Here is a 20,265-nt window from a genome sequence, read left to right as displayed (position 1 = left end):
CAGGGTAAATTAGGCTTTAAAATAATGAAGCAGTGGGGATAATCAATCTTTTTCTAAATAGGTCTTGAAAATGACTTTTAAACCTCCAAGGCTCTGTTTAAACTGGGCCATCTTAACTATTTTAACTAATGGGAGGGGGCAGGGTCCATGTGCTCCTATTTTGGTAAGCCAATTCTAAGTGCCAAAACTTAATTCGATTTTAATTTATTACTCATTGGGTCATAGCATCCATACTCAGTATGGAATATTTCAGGGTAATGAGTGTTAAGGCTATGGGGAATCTAGGCAGGGCATTAGTTCTGATGATTAAGGTGAGGTATACCTATTTGTCTTCCGTACATATCCTGAAATGTCCTCAGTAACTCCCATAAGGTTTTAGGGGGTACCTTGTTTAAATTTAGGGGAATCCCCACATGTAAATCTAATTGATCCCTAGTATTGGTTAAAAGTCATGAAAGTTTGATAACTGGTTCATTTCAGCAGATGTTAAAAGCTAATTCAGAGCTTAGGTTGTCAAGGTGCAAAAAACAGTTAGCAGTCTTCAATCTTTTTTTAATTTTTTGTATGAATTCTTTTAGTAAATTTTGAATTTCTAGTTGGGTCACTTTGTGACCTCTGTTTCAGTTTGTTGTTTATTTCCTCCTCCTGTATTTATTTGATTTTTTTCTTTTGGTGGTTACTATATAGTTTTGTGGTGAGGGACTTGGGGACTTCTTCACTACCCTGCTGCTACTGCTGCTGCTGCTGCTGCTGCTAAGTCGCTTCAGTCATGTCCGACTCTGTGCAACCCCATAAACGGCAGCCCACCAGGCTCCCCCGTCCCTGGGATTCTCCAGGCAAGAACACTGGAGTGGGTTGCCATTTCCTTCTCCAATGCGTGAAAGTGAAAAGTGAAAGTGAAGTCGCTCAGTCGTGTCCGACTCTTAGCGACCCCATGGACTGTAGCCCACCAGGCTCCTCCGTCCATGGGATTTTCCAGGCAAGAGTACTGGAGTGGGGTGCCATTGCCTTCTCCGCTTCACTACCCTACTTGTATTTATAAGTTTCTTCCTCCAGAGTAGCAAATCTGTATCATCAAGACTAGGACCTTCCTCATGGCAATGGCTTCTTTATAGGGTTTAAGGACTCAAGGCTTAAGCTGAATTTAAATTAACCCACTGGCTATGTCACAGGGAGACCTTGGATGATTTTCTCTGTAGCGCTGAAGATTGGGATCTTTTGTTTTGACCAACAGTGACATAGTAGCAGCAGAGACATTTTGTAGAGTCCTCCTGAGCCATCTGCTTTTAGAGTGTGGCCCGCAGTCTTCCACATGGTGGCGCTCTTCCGGCCTGGGAACGACCACCAGTAGACCCACGAGTTGCACAAGGCATCAGTGTTTCCCTAGCTCTTTATAGAATGGAGGCAAGGCTTGGTTGAGACAACCAACCAGTAGTCACGGGGCAAGAGTCATTCCCCTGACGTCACAGGTTATGCTGGAATCTAGATGCATGATTCTGAGACACAGATAGATTGGGGCCAGGACACATGACCCAGGACCACTCTGCTCCCTAAGTACCAATTATCACATCTCCCAGTTCAGTTCAGTTAAACTGATAAAAGAGAGGTGTGGTAGGGCTCAGCAAATGCACCAGAAGCAGCACAGCTCAAAGTACACGCTTGCCAGCAAGCAGTGCCTCAGAAAACAAGGAAGCCAGTTAGCAAACCAAAGCAAGAGAATAAAGGACCCGGGATGGTGGCTATTGTCTGAACACAGCTTATTATGCCAGAGGTTGTGGTTATCCCGTAGAGGGGGACCCACACAAAACTTGGTTCAGATGTTGAAATGGATGATGCTATCCACCCACCACGTGGATATGAAAAGGCTTCTAAGTCACGGAATGAAAGTTTATGGGAAGAGCAATGTGAGCTCCCTAGCAGGTTCAGAAATGGCTTGAGAGCAGGAAAAGGAGGCCATCATGGTTTTTATGGTGACTTGGAGATGCGGCTGCAGTGAGGATTCTCATGCAGGGGCCAGGACTTGTGTGGTTGGGACCTCCCACTGGCACCACAGGTGGAAGTACTTGAGCATTCTTAGCAGCATGTCCAGATATAGGGCAGAAGGTGAAAAGAGTATGGTAGGTTTGGAAAGCTGTCAACCTCAAGTATCCAAAAGGGACTCAGATTCTAGTACAAAGTTTTATCAAGATTCCAAAACTCATTTATCTTAGGTTTGTGAGGGGGCTTCCCAGGTGGCACAGTGCCACTGCAGGAGACAAAAGACGTGGGTTTGATGCCTGAGTCGGGAAGACCCTCTGGAGAAGGAAACGGCAACCTGCTTGAGTATACTTGCCTGGAAAATTCCACGGACAGAGGAGCCTGGAGGGCTACAGTGAATGCGGTCGCAAAGAGTTGGATACAACTGAGCACACACTCACACAGTTAGATATTATTTCAGAATTTTAGAAAGGCAGAAAATTCAATTTCTGAGACACTTTCATTGAGGGATTCCCAATAAGGAATAGTAGAATCCAGGGGTCGGGGATAGGGACTGGTGCATTTTCAAACTGCCCCTTCTTGCACCCTGGCCTCCCCAGGTCTCTGAGGAGATTCTCATTCATATGCTGCCACCTCCGTAAGAATGAAGCCTCCTTGAGCCATGGGTACTGATAGGAATAAATGATATGGCTTTGAGCAGGGGAAGAAAAATGCACACAACCACTGCATTATTACTTGAAAGGCTGTGGACAGATGGATCACTTTCAACCTCTGAATTGCTTTAATGCCCCCTCACTCCTATAATATGAGCCTCGTGCTGGTCCCAACTTCGCACTTTTCCCTGGAATGCTGTGCCTGTGTTCCTGATACTCCCTCTTCTTGCAAGGCCCTTCAGCAAGCAGATCCTCTCAGCTAGAAGCAGACTTTTCCTAAATACTTGGCACTCCATTTCTCTCTCGCACCATTGATCTTATTCTGTATATTTGTATTATTTTTTTTTTTACATTCCATATCTCTCCAGCCAGACTACAAGCTACCTGACTGCATGCAGGGTTCATGACTGATTCATCTTTGCATTCAGTACTCTATGACCAAAACACAGTAGATGTCGTGTGTGTCTAATGAATAAATGAAAGAACTAAATCTAAATATTAATATTTTGTGAAAATATGCTGTGGCATTATAGTTATAGCCAGGTAAACTGAGTAAATCACTTAAAGAAAATCCTGGTTTTATTTTTATAGGAAAGATATGCATTTGACTTACAGTCATCAAACTCTTATTCACTCCAGATTTCAGTAAGTTACTAAATAATTTTCCTTTGAGGGAAATAAATTTTTACCTCACCAGTTCCTATGATTCTGCTGTCGCAAAAATGTGGGTTACCTTTTTATACATTTAATTTACTATAATATGATATTTTCCACTATTTAAAGTTTACAAAATGAAACTCTTACAAGCAGAAAGTCTGCTAAGTGTTTTATATCGATCATCTCTTCAGAACAATGCAGTAAACAGTATCATTTTATTATTTATGAAGAAACTGAAGCTGAGAGGCTAAATGACTCCATGGTCAGAGAACTAACATGTGGGGGAAACAAGAATGAACTCAGCCCCCGCATGCTTACAAAGCCCAAGATTTAACTGCAATATATTACCCCACCTAACAATGAGATTTATGGCTTATTTTTATTTTTGTAATTATTTGAGTTAATGAATATTGACCTGGAAGAAAAATGCCTTTACGCTAGCCATGTAGAGGGATAGGTAGACGTGCTTGTTTCTGCCAAGAGTCAAGATGCCATCCTACTGACTTTAATCAAATCATTAGCCTCTAGCTTTTATGTGCAGCTTTCCTAGTGGGATACATTGCTCTGAAAGTTTTGCCTCTGCCCCTGTGGCAATACCACTTTTCTTCCAATAGGCTTTTTAATTAAGACACTGAGCAGTGCGGTTGAATCACCAGAGCAGGTCTGAAATCTCCCCCAGTGTTAACTTGAAAAATCTGCATCAGTTCACCATGGGAGGTAGGAGGTTGGGGGAGGAGGTCTTTGCCCCCTACAATGGAAATCACATTTCCTGAGCACCTCCCATTTTCTGAATTAGCTTTTATACATACTGTCCCATTAGTATATTTTAATTCTCACAACAGCCCTTTAAAATATAACTTGTCATCTCCTTCTACAAAATGAGAAAACAGTGGCTCAACAGAGTGGCAATAGTTAGCAAGAGACCCAAGGTCACGACAGTTGGGGTAAACAACTGAACCATAGTGGGGCGGATTACCAGGTACAGGTTCTTTCTACTCTAATGTAAACACGATAAAATTACCCAAAAGAATTACACAAAAACATTGGTGTTGGTGGGGGCTGAAACTCAACCACAATTCTAGTTGGTAAAACAAAATCATAGAACTCAAAGAGACTTTAGTGATGATCAAATCCAACTTTCTCTTTATAAGGATAGGCAAGCTGATGCAGAGGTATGGTGCTCGTCCGAGGTCACATGCTAGTTCAGGGGCAGAGCTGTGATTCAGATCCAGATCAAGGCCAGCGACTTTCCCACTGGAATGCATTGCTGATCCCAGAACTTCTTAACTTCAGACTTAGGGTACCATGAATATTCATGATATTGACAAGATACAGCCAAAGTTCTGGAATGTGAAGTATTTTGCTAAACAGCCTCCTTGCTCGCTACTGCCCTGCTTGTAACATTCATGCAGGCATCTGCTATTTCTTACCTGTAATTTGTTTTGTGATCCCTTGAGAAGCTGCTCGTCTTGAGTGCAGATCAGCAGCCTAGTCAGGTACAACGTAGAGCCCTGCATTTCCTACTAGGCTGTGCCTTGCGTTTCCATCCTATGGAGCTGGTAACACTTCACTTTTAAGAGGCCATTAATTAGTATGAGATTAAAGAGTACAACTACTTAAGCATTACTTGCCTTACCCACAGGAACACTAAGACTCCAGGCAAGTTTATACTGCTGATTGGAATAATGGAGTAGCCCTCTGTGGACTATCTCAGGCTGGAGAGTACATTGGGGTCGACTCTCACCATCATTCAGATAGTGCCTATCCCCGGCCTTTGAGGAAGACCAGGGCAATGGAATTTAATTCCCAATGCTCCAGAAAGACTATAAAATAACTTATGAGGAAGTTATAATATTACTTTTTATTTTTTTCATTTCTGAACATTTGGCATAGTGCCAGGCTCACAGTAGATATTCAGATATGGAAGGAATCATTGTTCCAAAACTTTAAATTCTATATAATTACTCAGAATGATGGGGTTTCCCAGGTGGCACGGGGGTTAAAGAACCCACCTGCCAACGCAGGAGGAGTGTGTTTGGTCCCTGAGCTGGGAAGCTCCCCTGGAGAAGGAAATGGCGACTCACTCCAGTATTCTTGCCTGGAGAATCCCATGGACAGAGGAGCCTGGCTGGCTACAGCCCATGCGGTTGCAGAATCGGACACGACTGAGTGACATTCACAACAATAAAGGAAAGCAGGGACTTACTGAATCTGTAAGTCATTTGTCTTTTTTTTTTAACATATCTTACTCTCAGATAAACTCTTTTTATCTTTCATCCATTGTAAGAGTGTTGTGTTAGGAAGACTCAGGTTACGGGAGGGCCTGCTGTCACATTGTCATGTAAATAACAGCCAATTAAATAACTGAGGACATACTGTATGTTAAGCATCATGCTACATGTTCTTAGCTAGAGATTAAGGCTGACCTTCAGCAGAGCTTAGGTATATGGGTAAACAATTGCAACACCGGGATTTATGCAGTGACAGAAACATGGAGTAGGTAGAACTGTAGTAGCAAGGAACGGGTGACCAGATTTACTTGGAGACTTAGGGCTAGAGGGCAGAAAGGCCTGAGAAGGGTTTCGGTTGGGAAACAGGAAGCTGTAACAACAGGGAAGAGGGGAGGTATTACTTGAAGGGGTAGAACAACCTAAACCCACTCTTAAGACAACTCGGCTGATTGAGTATGCCAAGAACAGTAGCAGGTATTTTAACATTGTTTTACATCTTACACCCATCATAGAGGCAAAGATCAGTTTCCGTAAGAGGAAGGGTTAAGTGACTTGCCCATAGCCACATGGCCAATAACATGAACTGGAAGCTAAGTGATGCTGTGTTCAGTGGTTTTCAGATCATGTTCTGTAGAGTTGCAAGAGTTTAGCAATTGTACCCAGGAGTTTAGGCGAGGGAGGGCTTGTTCTTCTGGCCCACAAGCCTGCTTCTGTCAGAACAGCTGCTTTTCAATCTGTTTTACATGACAGACTCACATGTGAGGCTTTATCTGATTAAAGCAATCACTGTCCTTATTCAGATATCAAGAAAACCACACACACACACACACACAAATGGCTGTAACTGAGTAAACTAGAGTCTTGGGGCTGTACTCTGCAATTAGTCAATGTGGTAGATAACTGAAAATTGACTGTCCCAAGCACAACCTAAAATATCACAGCAAAGGAACACAAGCATTCATATTTACTTCTATTCTGAATCAGCAGGTAGCCGGCTGCATTTGAAGGCCAAGGCAGGAGTGTGGTTCAGAGATGGGTACACCTAAATGTTGAACGCAGCAGTGATGGCACTTCCTCCCCAAAGTGCAGGCAGCGGGAGGACTCCTGGCATTGTCATGTCAAGCCAGCCAACAATGTTATATCCACTTCTCTGTCGCAAACCTTGTGCCAAGTCCTCGGCCACTGTTATTGCCTCAGCAAGTCCCCGCTGACAGCAGAGATAGACCTCCTGCCGCCAGGTGCCCCCACAGATAAAGTGGCTGTAATAACTGGAGGAGTCATCCGTGATGCACTTTTAATTGGATCGATTTCCTCTCAATTATATAATCTTTAGAAATCAGATGCGCGTTCATAATCAGAACACGGGGCTTTCTCCAGGTGTAAAGCACAAGACAAACTAGCCCAACACCATTTGAATTAGCTGCTTTCCTATCCTTTGGCAGCTATCGCAACAGAAGCCAAAAAAGCAACGCCATTACCATTTTTTTTTAAGTAGCTTGGCTTAGCAGATTTTGCTTCTGTGCAAGCAACGCATATTCTTTGACTTGTCATTAGCCCTGGACCCAGAGTGCACAATACACTGCTTGGTAAACACCAGAGCCTGAGGAACCTTGTCACCAAGTCCCTCACCCACCGCTGATCTTCCTAAAAGCACAGGTTTCTTTTATGAACTTTAATTCTAAGGATAAAGCAGATGGTGGATGCTGAGTTCAGAACATGGTGTTGGTGACTATAGACCTTGAAGGCTGATTCTGTACCCAGGTATGTGGGAGTAAGTTTTGGATTATCTCTACATAATGGTGCTTTTTGCTGAATGGTGACCTAGGTAGATTCATACTGCTCTCAAAAAATGCAGTGTCAGGTCTGGGAGCAAAGCAGCACGGCACAGCTTATCCCTTCCCTCCCCTCCCCAATCTCAGATTCAATGAAAAGACATGAACACAAGTGACGAAGAAACAGTTATCAATTATTTAATGCTTGATAGAGGGATGGAAATAAATCCCACAACCAAAAATTATGCACTCACTTGGGGAAAATGCACAATGAGGACCCAACAGTTTTTAGTAATGAAAATGAGATGCGTCCACCTCCCCACTTTCTTGGCCCTGGTCTGTGTTGTACAATTCTGCAGACAGCTCCTACCACAGGTCAGTGGATAGAGGTTCATATGAAAAGTGGATGCGCTCTAGAGACTACTCACTAATGTCTACTGACTATAGTAGCATTCATTTTTATTTCCATCTTCCTGTGCTTTGGCATAACTTTTCCAATCCACGTGCTCCTTTAAAAGGCAAGCGATTCCCAGGCTAAAGTCTTCAACACCAACCAACGGGGGTCAATCCATTTTCTGCCCTAGATTCTTGGTCACACCTGAAATTAGAAACCAATCCAAGATATTGCAAAACCCCTAGAGCCAGGAAAGTACTGCTTCCCAGTGGGGAGTGTGGAGCTCCCATGGTGGCAGTAAGCGAATGGTCTCTCAGACTGGTAAAGGCGGTCAGACCTGAGACACCACGTCACAGGGGTGTGATGTCTGAGTGTCCTGGAAAGGTGAAGCAGGTCCCACTGCAGCGTGCACACTGAATGCAGCACGTTCAAGGGAAAGTGCCACCGATGGAGCATGTTAGAGCAGGAAGGCAGAAGGGACCAGTTACCAAAGCCAAAAGAGGGGGAAATCAACAAGGACTCAGTACAAGGGACGATTTCAAATACAGGGGCAGAGGCTCTCTACTGAAGCCTCGGAAGGGTCTACGTTCTAATCCAACGTCAGCTAACCTCAAAGCACATGTCCTATGGGGGATACTGCATCTGTTAAAGCTCTAAACTTTGAGAGGAAAGAATACAAATTTAAAACAACAACAACGCTGAAAGTCAGAGCTTCTAAACTTCTAGGACTAGCCAGTTGGAGTCAAGACACAGGCCAAGTCTATTCTACAGTGTTGCCAACAACCAAGAGATAAGGGAGCAGAAGAAACGGATATTCCCCAGCCCCTAAGGGGTAGAGTATCTTCTCAGATGGTAGCTGTAAATCTTGATACAATGATCCCAACAGTCCAGGACCAGCAGCTGCCCCTTTGGAGTGAGGGCAATGCCCACCGGACAGGTGAGCCCCTCTCGAATAAGGACACTGTAGCCCCCACCCTTGGGGAAGTGGAGGATTTCCTTGCGACTGCTGTCAGCCACGATGAGATCACCACGGGCGTCCACACACATGCCTGTGATGCAGCGGAAATCCTCGTTCTCCGAGAAGAAGTGGCTGATCTGGCGTCCCAGCTGCCCGTCGGGGCCCACAGAGCCGATGGAGAAGCCGCCCTCCAGGTGGTGCTCGTTCTGCCAGTTCTCCAGGTTGAGACCCAGGCCCTGGGTGAAGTAGACGGTGCCTTCAGCATCACAGGCGACAAACTTGGGCCGCACGGCGCTGCAGAGGCAGCTGTATTTGACCACCCCCGCGCCCCGGTCAACCGTGAAGCACCAGAGCTTCCCACCTTCCACGTCAGTCACCACAAACTGGCCGGACGGGAGGGCTGTGATGCCCCAGGGTTTGCTCAGCTGGCTGCGGTGACAGGCCACGCAGTGGCCGTCCAAGGTGTACACCTTGAGCGAGTTGTCGTAGCTGTCAGTCACGCCGATCAGCCCGTGGCAGTTCATGGCCACTGACAGAGGAGTGAGGTTGGGCGGGTCGGCCCCAAAGAAGCTCAGCACAAAGCTATCCATGGCGCTGGAGCTGCGGCGGATTTCCTTCAGAAAGCCTTTGCGGGTAAAGACTTGTATGCGGTAGTTGCCGCGGTCAGCAACCAGCACCTCGCCTTGACTGGTCACGTAGAGACTGACCGGGAGGTTGAACATGCCCGGGGTGCTGCCTTTGGCCCCCATCTTCCTGAGAAAGAGGCACTGCTGGATGTTGGTGGCCGGGTCGGAACCCCGCTGCTTGGCAGGCGAGGCCCTCGGGCTGGCCCCCATGTCCTCGGGGCTCACGTCCATCTCTCTAAAGGTAACTGAGGAAGGGGCTGCGGAGGCCGCCGCCTCCATGGCCCACGAGTCTTCCATGTTGACCGTCCGGGGCTTCTTGACCGCCTGCCCGATCTGGAGGGGGCCGACGTGGCCGACCTTGAGGAGCTCCACGTCCTGTAGGGTGAGCTCCCGGGGCAAGCTGGCCGTGAGCTCGGGCTCCTCCTCGTCGGCCGCCTCTTCGAGGAGCGCCACGTCGGCCTGCTTGATCTTGGCCAGGAAGTAGTCGCAGCGGGACACAGCCTGCACCTCGGCGACGTTCAGCAGGTAGCTCTGCTCCTCCACCAGCTGACTGTTGGACTTCTCCACCTCGGCCACCGAGCCCGTGAAGAACTTCCGGGAGCGAGCCAGCTCTTCCTGGACCCTGCGTTCCTCGTGCCCGTACTCCTGGAGGACCGCCTTATACCGGGCCTGAAGGTCCTTGGAGACGCCTTCCAAGGCCACCTTCCGCCGCTGCAGCTCTCCCGTGAGCTCCCGCAGACGCGCCAACTTCCGGCCGAAGTCCTGCCGCCGCTCCTCCGCGGCTTCTTTGACTGGGAGCGTGCAGTGCCCGGGCGGTGGGTGCTCCGCCTCCCGGCACGGCTCGCACACCACCACACCGCAGCTGCGGCAGAACTGCCGCGGCAGCCGCCGTCCGCAGGAGCGGCACATGAGCAGCCCCACCGCCTCACTGAGCCCCGTCTTGTCGATGATCTTCAGCACCGTCAGGTTATCGGTCAGCTGGGCCAGGCTGGTGATGAGGGTGATCTTGCTGCAAAAGGGACAGCGGACGCCGTTGATGCTGCTGGCCAGGAGCTTCTCCAGGCACCGGCAGCAGATGGTGTGGCCGCAGTGCAGGAGTTTGGGCCGCAGCTGCTCCTCCGTGAAGGACTCCAGGCAGATGGGGCATTCCAGCACTTCCCGTAGCGCGTCCAGGTTCAGGTGAGAGGCTGCGGCCGCGGCCATGACTATTCTTTCCAAGGGGCCTGCTAGCACCACCCGGGACTGAACGGCTGAGCGTTGATGCTCTGGAGAGACAAACCCTGCTAAAGAGAAAAAGAAGGCATTATTCCCCTGCCTCTGTGAGTTCATTCACTCAAGAAACATGTAGTGGATCGTGACCATCACTCATTCAGTCGCTGACTGGCGTGGAAGGGCAGACTGGGGAATGTTTATAAGGAGCTTTCAGAGTCAAAATGAGACCGTGGAACTTCCTTCTGATGGACATAGAGAAACAGTGCATGTTTTGGAGCAGGGAACTGATATGATCATAGGTTGAATGGAGTCGGGGAAAAGGGAGAGAAACTAGTTTGGAAGATACTGCAAAACTGCCTGGCAAAGGTTCCGGGCAGCCTGAACTAGGGAGCAGGTTGTGGAAATGGAAAGATGACTTTGAGCAATATGCATAAGTACGATCACTAAGATTTGTTAGCCCAGTGGACTGGGGTGGGAAGAGGTGGAGCTAAGAAGGCCAGAGACTCAAGCCCGGATGATCTGAGAAATGGTAGTGCCTTATCAGGACAGTTTATTTTTGGTCTGAAACACACCCGCACCCCACCCCCCAAGCAGTACATGCCATGAATTCTCCCACCCTCCTCCATCCACATATGCTCAAGAAGTAGAACCACAGACATCCCAGTGCTCTGCAGCCTTATGTCAGTGTCAGTTTATACCCCAAAAGTAGAATGAATAATTCCAGCAAGGTGAAGCACAAGGATAAATCCAGCCCTTCTTAAATGCAAATCCTACAGCTGCACCTGTGCAGTCTTGTGATCTGCAGATGGTCAACCGTCAAGGAGCAGGAGGAGGAAGAGGAGAAGCTAGCCTGGTTTAAAAGGCAATGCAGCAAGCTGAGGAAAGCTTTGCAAATGGCATCAATTCCTTCTCCACCCATAGTCTGTGTGGAAATATGTATTACAAATTGTCCCCCGTATTTAGCTTTGCATCACAGTCTGACAGATATTTAGGAGCGGCCATGAACCATTTGTCTAAGGTCTATCCAACCTCCCTGAAATCCCATTTTCCTTCTACTGGAAGAGACAGAGTATACATCTAGTGCCTACTATATGCTAGACATCAGGCTAGATGCTCCATTATCTGTGTGCACCCAGGCGCTCAGTCATGTCTGACTCTGTGACCCCATGGGCTATAGCTCACCAGGTTCCTCTGTCCATAGAACTTTCCCTGCGAGAACACTGGAGCTGGTTGCTATTTCCTCCTTTAAGGGATCTTCCCAACCCAGGGATCAAACCTGCGTCTCCTGCATTGGCAGGCAGATTTGTTACCACTGTGCCACCCGGGAAGGCCCAGATGCTCCATACACTTAATCTCATTTAATCTTCATAATGACCCTGGGATGCAGATACTATTTTTATTACCATATTTTACAGATGAAGAAGCTAAGGCTCAGAAAAACGCTCAGGGTCACATGGTACAAACATGGGGGAAGCATACAGAACCGATACCTTTGTTTAACCCAACATTACTTCAAGCTTTTTCTTTTCCTGTCACGTAACACTTACTAACATTGGTCTCTGGACCATGCTCTCAGAAATGCTGCCTTATAGCGTATAATTTTCTCCACAATTAATAAAGAATGAGGTTTAGCTGCCATAGAGTGGGTTAGATTGACTTATTAATTGAGTGACCCACTCCCACACACCAGCCTGGCAACCTATTACAACTCAAATCCATGCCTCAACAAAAATAACACATTACCACCTGTCATGAACCTAAAAGGTCTCATGTGAACATCTGAAGCTGGGAATGCTAAAGACTTAAATGTCATGGGTCTGGGTGCAATAGTATAGAAGTATGGATAGAAACCTCAACTCAGGATCCATGCAGACATCCTCAATTCTAAACCAATAGCTTCAGCTCTCTCTCTCATCACCTGGGACAGCAGACTGAGGGCAACATTTGGTATCTGGATCCAGAGCATGTTACCTCACAATGCACGGGGACGTCTGTTCTTCTCAGAACTGGCACTGCAGTCAGCTAATTAAACAAGTCTGCCAACTTGTAAAAATACCAGCACATTCTTTCTCCAGTTTTCTGAAATATCATACCACCTCCTTCAATTAAAAAGCTTCCTGCCTCCCTCTTCAAGCCATCCACTTAAAAAATGAATTTACTATGCCCACGTCTATGTCCCAAAATATCTCAGCTGTCTGCAGCTCCACCAGGCTCTCTGAGGCAGAAGAGAACGTCAAGGATTCCTTTCCTAAAGCTGCCATGCTTTGCCAGGAAGCATGAAGTCCCATCAGTAAAGCATCAGGCATGGAGATAGCCTCAGACCTGAAAAAGGCCTGAGCCATGTCTTGGGAACTTGAGAACACTGCTTTCAGCAGGACCCTCATCTGATACGCAGCTATGTGACATGCAGATACAGCTCCTCTCTTCCAGAAGGATACACCTGGTTAAAACCAAAAGGAATTCAGATGGGAAGTCAATTTGAACTCAATTTCCCTTGAAAAGATGTACCTGTGAAAGGAACTATCTTATCGTCCCAAGTCTTTAAGTTAGCTGCCCATTTTCTGCCAGCTGTGAAATCTAAAACCAATCAGAACAAACCCTCAACCTGTTATTTATAATTCTGGCTGCCTTCCTGATACTACAAATGCATTTCCCGTTGTGCACTTTGTACTGTCAGCTCCTGACCCATCACTGTCACTTCATCTCACCTCAGCTTACCCCACCCCCCGACTAATTTCTTTGATCTCTTGATTCATACTGTGCACTTCATAGTGATATTAGCCTAGCTCTGATTCAGCACCAGATGAGAATCCACCCCTTAAGCTGTTTTTGTTCCAGCTGCCCTAAGACTCAGGAAAATTCTGTAGGCAAACCCTGGCTGCTTTTGACACCACTAGCCTTTCCCAGTCCATGAATTTGGGAGCAGAATAATAACAAAAACCCATGAATCTTGAAGTCAGACAGAACTGGGATCAAATCAGCATGTCATTTACAAGTTGTGGGCCAGGAGGCAAGTTATTTAACCTTACTAAACCTGTTTTCTTGCTTTATAAGCAGTTTATTGTGATTAGGGATAATGCATATAAAGTGTTTAGCCTGGAAACTGGCAGATATGCAGAGAAAAATTGCTCTGTATCATAATTTTAATAACAATCAGAACACTATTAACATTAGTACCAGGATGAGCAAAGCATTCAGTTTACAAACTGCATTGGAAAGGATGAAGACTCTTTACTCTTATGGCATATAAAGGCACATACTGCTGCTGCTGCTGCTGCTGCTGCTAAGTCACTTCAGTCGTGTCCAACTCTGTGTGACCCCATAGACGGCAGCCCACGAGGCTCCCCCGTCCCTGGGATTCTCCAGGCAAGAACACTGGAGTGGGTTGCCATTTCCTTCTCCAATGCATGAAAGTGAAAAGTGAAAGTGAAGTCACTCAGTGTGTCCGACCCTCAGCGACCCCATGGACTGCAGCCTACCAGGCTCCTCCGTCCATGGGATTTTCCAGGCAAGAGTACTGGAGTGGGGTGCCATCGCCTTCTCCGATAAAGGCACATAAAGATTGCTAATGAACTGTTCAGCTCTGAAGGAATTTGATTTGAGGACACTATCCATGTCAGAAACTGATGGGCATGTGAATTCACATCTTCTCTTGTGCAGAAAATACCAAGAGGGGTACACAATTAACTATGCAATAAATAATAGTTTTTTAGTAGTAGCAGGAGCAGCGGCAGTGGCTGCCAGCCAATGAGAAGGAATGAATAGGCACTTTTCAAAAGGCGACAGTACCCAAGACATCGGATAATACATTTCAAAAATTAAAATTCTGAACTTTCTCTGGAGATTGTTTTCACTGATCTCAGAATCAAAGGATTAGAGATGACCTTCAAATCTCCACCCAATGCTTGAATCCCTACCATGAGATAGTGTCTATTCCCTATACTTCTGTTAGCCCCTTGGGGGACTTAGGCTATGAACAAAACTGGAGGACTTTAAGCAATTAATTAAACAACAGATCTTCATTGAGCACATACTATGAGTCCAGCTCCATGAAAACACTGGGGATACAATTTTGAGCAAAAATAGACAGGAACAGAGCTCTTCACGTAGAAACTAGAAAACATGTGAAACTACCTGCACTTTCTCTGACAGGACATGAAAGTTCATCCTATTACTGATATGCTCCCCTGGTTTGGATTTTTTGCAAGACTTTCACATTTCATGACAGCTTTATAAACCTTATTTATTCCTCCAGCTTGAATTGAGTGCCTATCAAGTGCATAACGGTCACTCTCCAGGAGGGGCTAGCAGGGCTGATGTTAAAAAATTCAGTGAGGTGTTCATCCGACACTCACCCAGTTCTGTAGCGGGGAAAGGATTCTGAATGTCAGATTACTCAGGGCATTTAAGGTACCTGCCAAGAGCTAAGATAAACTCCACAAGTAGGTACTTATAGGGAAATGCAAGCATGACCCCACAGCTGCACCTGTCTGGGACACACAAAACCACCCAGGAAGACATGTCTGTGGGAAAGAAAACTCTAGTTACAGCAGGTCAAAGGCAGGTTAAATCAATAATGGAGTCTGCTGGAAAAACACTTGTTTGTCTTACTGTCCTCCAAAACTGTAGGACTGAGAAAGGATTTCTGCATCTTCGGGTGACGCAAGGAATATAGGACAAGGGGAAAGTCAGCAGTCTTTTCGGGCAACTACCAATTCATCTCAACCCACTCAACTCTGAGCTCCTTTCTCTGTATATAACACACACCCATTTAATCATGAGATTTTGATGAAAGGATCAGGAAGCGGATCCTGGGAAAGGTACAGGAGGGGAGGGGAATTTGGGGGAGACCGGAGGGGGCTGCTTAGGTTCACAGATTTGGCAAAGCTACACTCAGTCCCCTTCTGGCATCAGCTTCCTCTCATAATTGCTAGCTCTCAAAGCACCATTCACTGAAAGTCAGGCACTTTTTACAAATTACCTCTTGTCATCACTATGTGACATATGTGTTATTCCTCTTTTTAAATAAGGAAACGAGGCTCAAAGAAAAGCAACCTGCCCAAGGTCTCAAAGCTACTAAGCGGCAGAAACTAAGATTCACATCCAGGTGTGTCAACTCCCAGCCATAAAAAGCACACCTATTCAAAAGATGTATTACAGTTTTCTAGCTGATGACACTACCATTAGCTCTAGGCACTCTGGCTCCGAGGTTGGTAAAGACACTTAAATCTGCCTATGCTACTCGAAGGAACTAAGGGAGGTAGAGTCACAGAGGCAGCACGTCAGTATGCACGAACAAAGATCCATTTCAAGGGCCTGGGAAACGCTTGACCACCAACCACTCTCCAGAGGGCTCTTAAGTTTTGGAAACACCTTCCTACTAAAACTAGTATAATGTAACTTGTAAGTCAGATAGATCTGGACTCACATCCCTGCTTTGCAATATGGTATGGAGCCTTGGGTAAATCATTCAAGCTGTTCGTTTTTTTCATCTGTAAAATGTAGAATAGCACCTGGATTGTTAGTAAGACCATCGGCAGGATTAACTGAGACAATGCACACCCAATAAATGGTAGTTATTTTTGTTTTCAATAGATTGATGTTGATAAGAGCAAGTACTTGCCCATGAACACCTAGTGAATTAGCAGCAGAGGAAGGATTTTGAACTTCAGATCTCTGATTCCCGGCCTGACTCAGTTTCCATGACACATCTTCACTAGGGGTTTGCACGGATATTCCAGCTGAGTCTCCGGTCTTCCAATGTGGTCCTACCCTGTTTCTGAACTGCAGCTTGTCCTCGAGCTGACAGAGCAGATGTCGTTATTCTGTCCCAAGGGAAAGAAGCCCACGAGAGTTCATTCAGAACAGGAGTTACTTTCCAGAGTATGGGTGCCATCAGCCTCGGCCCCTGCTATGAAGTGATTTTTCTAGCCAATGGCCTCCGTACCTCATCCTCTAGTTTCTTGCACCTCATCCTGTCTGCCAACAATAAGCTCCTCCCCTTATGCACCCACGGGTCCTGGTCTAAGAGCAAATCAAGAACAAAGTCCAGGGCTACTCCCTACCTAGTCAGATGGATTTATTCCCTTTAGAGTTTAATTTGATAGTGACACAGACTGGGCAGTCCTTTCATGAAAGAGGAATGGGCTGAGATAGATATAGTAAGACTGAGCAGGTCCCAGCAAAGAAAAAGCAAGCAAAGAGAGAATATACCAGGTTACAGAGATCTGAATATGAGCCTGTTTTTGCTCTCTCTAGCTATGGAACCTTGGACAAGTCACTGCCTTAGCCTTAGTTTCCTTACATGTAAAACTGAATACTGTAGCTTGCTTAGTAGGGCCGTTATGAAAACTGAGTAAAGAAAGCAGATATGAAAGTTAAAAACTACTAAATCACTATGCATTCACTATGCACCAGACACTAAGCATTCTAATTTACTTTCTTATAAATTACCATCATAGTAATCTATGACATAGGTCCTGTTACTAAACCCGTTTTACAGATGAAGAGCCAAGCATGGGGAGTTTAAGTAACTCACTCAAGACCACACAATCAGGAAGAGATAGAGCCGAGATCTGAATCCAGGATATGTGACTCTAGAGCAGAGTTCCTCGGCTTTGGCACTGTTGACATTTTGGGCTGGATACTTCTTTTGTTGTGGAGGCTGTTCAGTGCTCTGTAGGATGTTTAATAGTATTCCTGGTGTCTGCCTATTAGGGGCCGCTGGTACTCCACACCCCAATTGTGACAACCAAGAATGTGTCCAGACATTGCCCGATGCCCCCTGGGGGACAAAACCACTGCCAGTTAGGAACCATTTCTTTAGAACTTGGCACAGGACTAAATGCTCAATGCTTCTGATATCCTTTTTTCTTGTCTCCCAGTTCAAATACCTCATTCACAGAGCCACTGTTATGCACCTTCTGTAGAATTAATTCTATCTACTTATATAACTGATAAGGAAGATAAGACCTGACCTCAGGTTCCTCATTCCCTGGAGGTCTCGAATACTCTCTGTCACCACAGCTTGGAGGGACACACAAAGAGGAGCTTGGGCAGATGACCTTGAATAGTCTCCTGCTTTATGACTGGCCATTCTCTTTTCCTCTGAAGCCAACCATTTTCAGTGGGTCCGCGTTCAGAGTGGAATGAGTAGTCACACCAAGGCTGCCTCATGATGAGGTGAAGTGAAAGTCACTCAGTCATGTCCAACTCTTTGCGACCCCATCAACTATACAGTCCATGGAATTCTCCAGAAGCCTTTCCCTTCTCCAGGGGATCTTCCCAACCCAGGGATCGAACCCTGGCCTCCCGCATTGCAGGCGGATTCTTTACCAGCTGACACACATAATGAGAGATGTCTGGTTAACAAGTGAGGGAGAGTCTGCCCCTTGCAGGGAAACTCAGGTTCCATTAGGAGTCCTGATTGTAAGGGGTGACGACTTCCTTGCTGAATCCCTGCACTCTGCGAAACTTGACACGCTCATAGACAGTTTCATACATTGCTTCTAGGTCTTTGGGTCCCCAGAACTCCCTGTGCTTCCTATGCAGACTTCAGGAAAATTCCTTTGGCAATCCAAGACACCAACCCATAACTCTATTCAGTCTCTTAATTCTACAGACCAGCCAGTACCTGTCCACCCCACCGTTCCACCCTTGCTAAATCTTGTTCTCAACTCTCCTAAGAATCCCAGCCTTTGGGGGTCTTCACTGCAACCCCCACCAACTCCTCCCTCATGTGTCCTGGAATCCCCAGACAAAGATCCTTTCATCTATTTCCAAGTCGCTGCAGCCTTCAGCCCTGCATCGCAGTTAAACACCCAATCCCACACCTCAGATCTGTGCTCTGCCTCAATCTGAGCCCCCACCCTCTGGGTGCCATCAGGGACCCTGCCCCCCTTCCCGCCCCCACCCCCAAGCCTTGCTCCTTCTTTTCCCCACCCATGCCATGTGTCGCTTCAAACCTCAGGCTTCCTGCTGAAGAGACCTTGCTTCTCGCTGATCCCCTGAAGAACTCAGCCCCTCGATCTTCCTCAGATTCCACTCGGGGAAAACGCTTCCTTCTCGGCAATTAGACTAGCCCCGGACTCTGCTCCCTCTGACCTCAGATCTCACCCCGCTCAAAGCCTACTGCTCCCAGACTCTCTCAAATCACCTGAGATTCTGCACCCCGAATCTCATCGAGGCTCCCCAGTCCCTTCATACTGCCGAGCTTCTGCACCCTTGATCCTTCCAGGGCCCTCGGGTCCCCTCCCATCTCTCAGATGCTGCACCCGTCTCCCCTCAGGGCCCCACATTACCTCATACCTCCCGAGATGCTGCACCGCGAATCTCGGAACCCCTCGCTCCCCTTCCGGGCTGCATCTCCTCCGAGCTCCTCAGCCCCCGCGAGTTCGCCCCGAGCCTGCCTCTAGCAACCCACCCCCGGCGCCCCTCCCCACATACACCCACCACGGTCCTGCCCCTCAGATCCGGTCCCCCAGGCTCTGCCATTCTGGCGTGGACCGACAGCTGCACGCCGTCACAGCCCACCGTCGCGCCGCTCGGCCACCGCCCGCGACTCCGGCCGCGGTCCCGCATCCCCCACCCTCCATCCCGCCCCCTACCTGACCGCCCGCGGCTCCGACGCGTCCGCCGCTGCCAGCCCACCGGCCCGCCGCCCTCTGCGCACGCGCCAACGTGGGCCTCTTGGCGGGCGCCAATTCGTAGAGCTGCCTGTCCGTCACCTCGACCCGCCCACCTCAAGGCATGCTGGGGGTTGTAGGCGGGCGGACCTGAGCTCTCGGCCCAACGGTCAGGTAACGGTGAGCTAACCCTCCGCAAAGAACTAGGTGTCTTGAGGACACGTATTTCAGTTTTCTGTCTCCGTTGTATGGTTGAAGAAACCGAGGCCCAAGTTCACTCAGCAAGTCGGGAGCTAAACCGGAACTCGTGTTTCTGAGTGCAGTCTGTGTCAACCCCTTCGCTAAACCGTAGCCTCCAGGAGTGGTCCTCAACCAAGGCTTGGCATCTCTCAGAAGACCTCTCTCCACCTCAGCTTTGCCATCTGAGAAATGGGCCAAGGAAAGACCACAACGTTCACACGTTCACTCTGGGGCAAGCACAGAACCTGGCTGCGTTTACAACCATAGTGCTTCTGGGCTCTTCTCCCGGTGATATACAGTGCAGCCTACAGATAAGCTTATATGATGAGCAAATTGCCTTTATGAAGGATTCCTACTCCTGCTCAGCTGGGAGGCTGACAGGGGAGGTAGACGTAGGAACACTCTCTGCAATCTATCCCTGCAGATTGAAGCTTCCCCGGAGCCTAAACCCAAGTCTAGTTTTGGGGCAGCCAGGAAAGGTAAGCATCTTCACAGGTGAGAGATGGTCTAGCCTGTTGGCTGGTGAGGACCTGTAGCCCCTGGAGAGTTTGGGGTCAGCTACAATCCCTGGCAGCTCAGCGGTAAAAACTCCCCCTGCCATGCAGGAGAGACAGGTTCAATCCCTGGGTTCGGAGGATACCCTGACGAATCCCCTGGAGAAGGAAATGGCAACCCACTCCAGTATTCTAGCCTGGGAGATCTCAGGTTCAGAGATTTGGGCTACAGTCCATGGGGTTGCAAGAGTCAGACACGACTTAGCAAGTAAACCACTACCACCACCACCACAGGTTCCTGTGGGTGACTATACAGTATAGCTTAGGAATAGGAAGAGGTTGGAAGGAGGATGGACTTGGATTTGATATCCAGGGTAGGTAAAGTGACTCTTCACAATGACAAAGCAACAACCACAAACAGTAACCT

The 20,265-nt window shown here is 47.5% G+C and overlaps 2 protein-coding genes across 11 annotated transcripts in view; one reads left to right on the top strand and one right to left on the bottom strand.

Annotated features, from left to right (window-relative positions):
- Positions 1 to 20,265, top strand: part of ASTN2 (astrotactin 2) — a 1,047,916-nt gene that overhangs the window by 795,340 nt on the left and 232,311 nt on the right. The window contains exon 1 of one of the 5 annotated variants that reach the window (XM_024996360.2): positions 18,038 to 19,823. The exons of the other annotated variants lie outside the window; for them this stretch is intronic. The gene's annotated coding sequence lies outside the window, so the exon portion shown is untranslated. Of the gene's footprint in view, positions 1 to 18,037; positions 19,824 to 20,265 lie in introns of those variants that run through there. 5 annotated transcript variants of the gene reach the window in all.
- Positions 7,464 to 19,153, bottom strand: TRIM32 (tripartite motif containing 32). 6 transcript variants are annotated; one of them, XM_059889105.1, is made up of 3 exons: positions 19,087 to 19,153; positions 8,734 to 10,551; positions 7,464 to 7,888 (listed from the first exon to the last, which is right to left on the bottom strand). In XM_059889105.1, the coding sequence occupies exons 2-3, from the start codon at positions 10,469 to 10,471 to the stop codon at positions 7,854 to 7,856; spliced, it is 1,773 nt and encodes a 590-aa protein (XP_059745088.1). In that variant the 5' UTR covers positions 10,472 to 10,551; positions 19,087 to 19,153; the 3' UTR covers positions 7,464 to 7,853. The 6 variants fall into 6 exon arrangements, with proteins under 6 accessions (XP_059745088.1, XP_005210635.1, XP_005210636.1 ...); XM_005210578.4 differs by having other exon boundaries at positions 7,464 to 10,551; positions 18,788 to 19,153; XM_005210579.5 differs by having other exon boundaries at positions 7,464 to 10,551; positions 18,932 to 19,153.

The sequence above is a fragment of the Bos taurus genome, chromosome 8, assembly GCF_002263795.3.
Source record: "Bos taurus isolate L1 Dominette 01449 registration number 42190680 breed Hereford chromosome 8, ARS-UCD2.0, whole genome shotgun sequence".
NCBI lineage: Eukaryota > Metazoa > Chordata > Mammalia > Artiodactyla > Bovidae > Bos > Bos taurus.
This window is presented reverse-complemented; position numbering and strand designations above follow the sequence as displayed.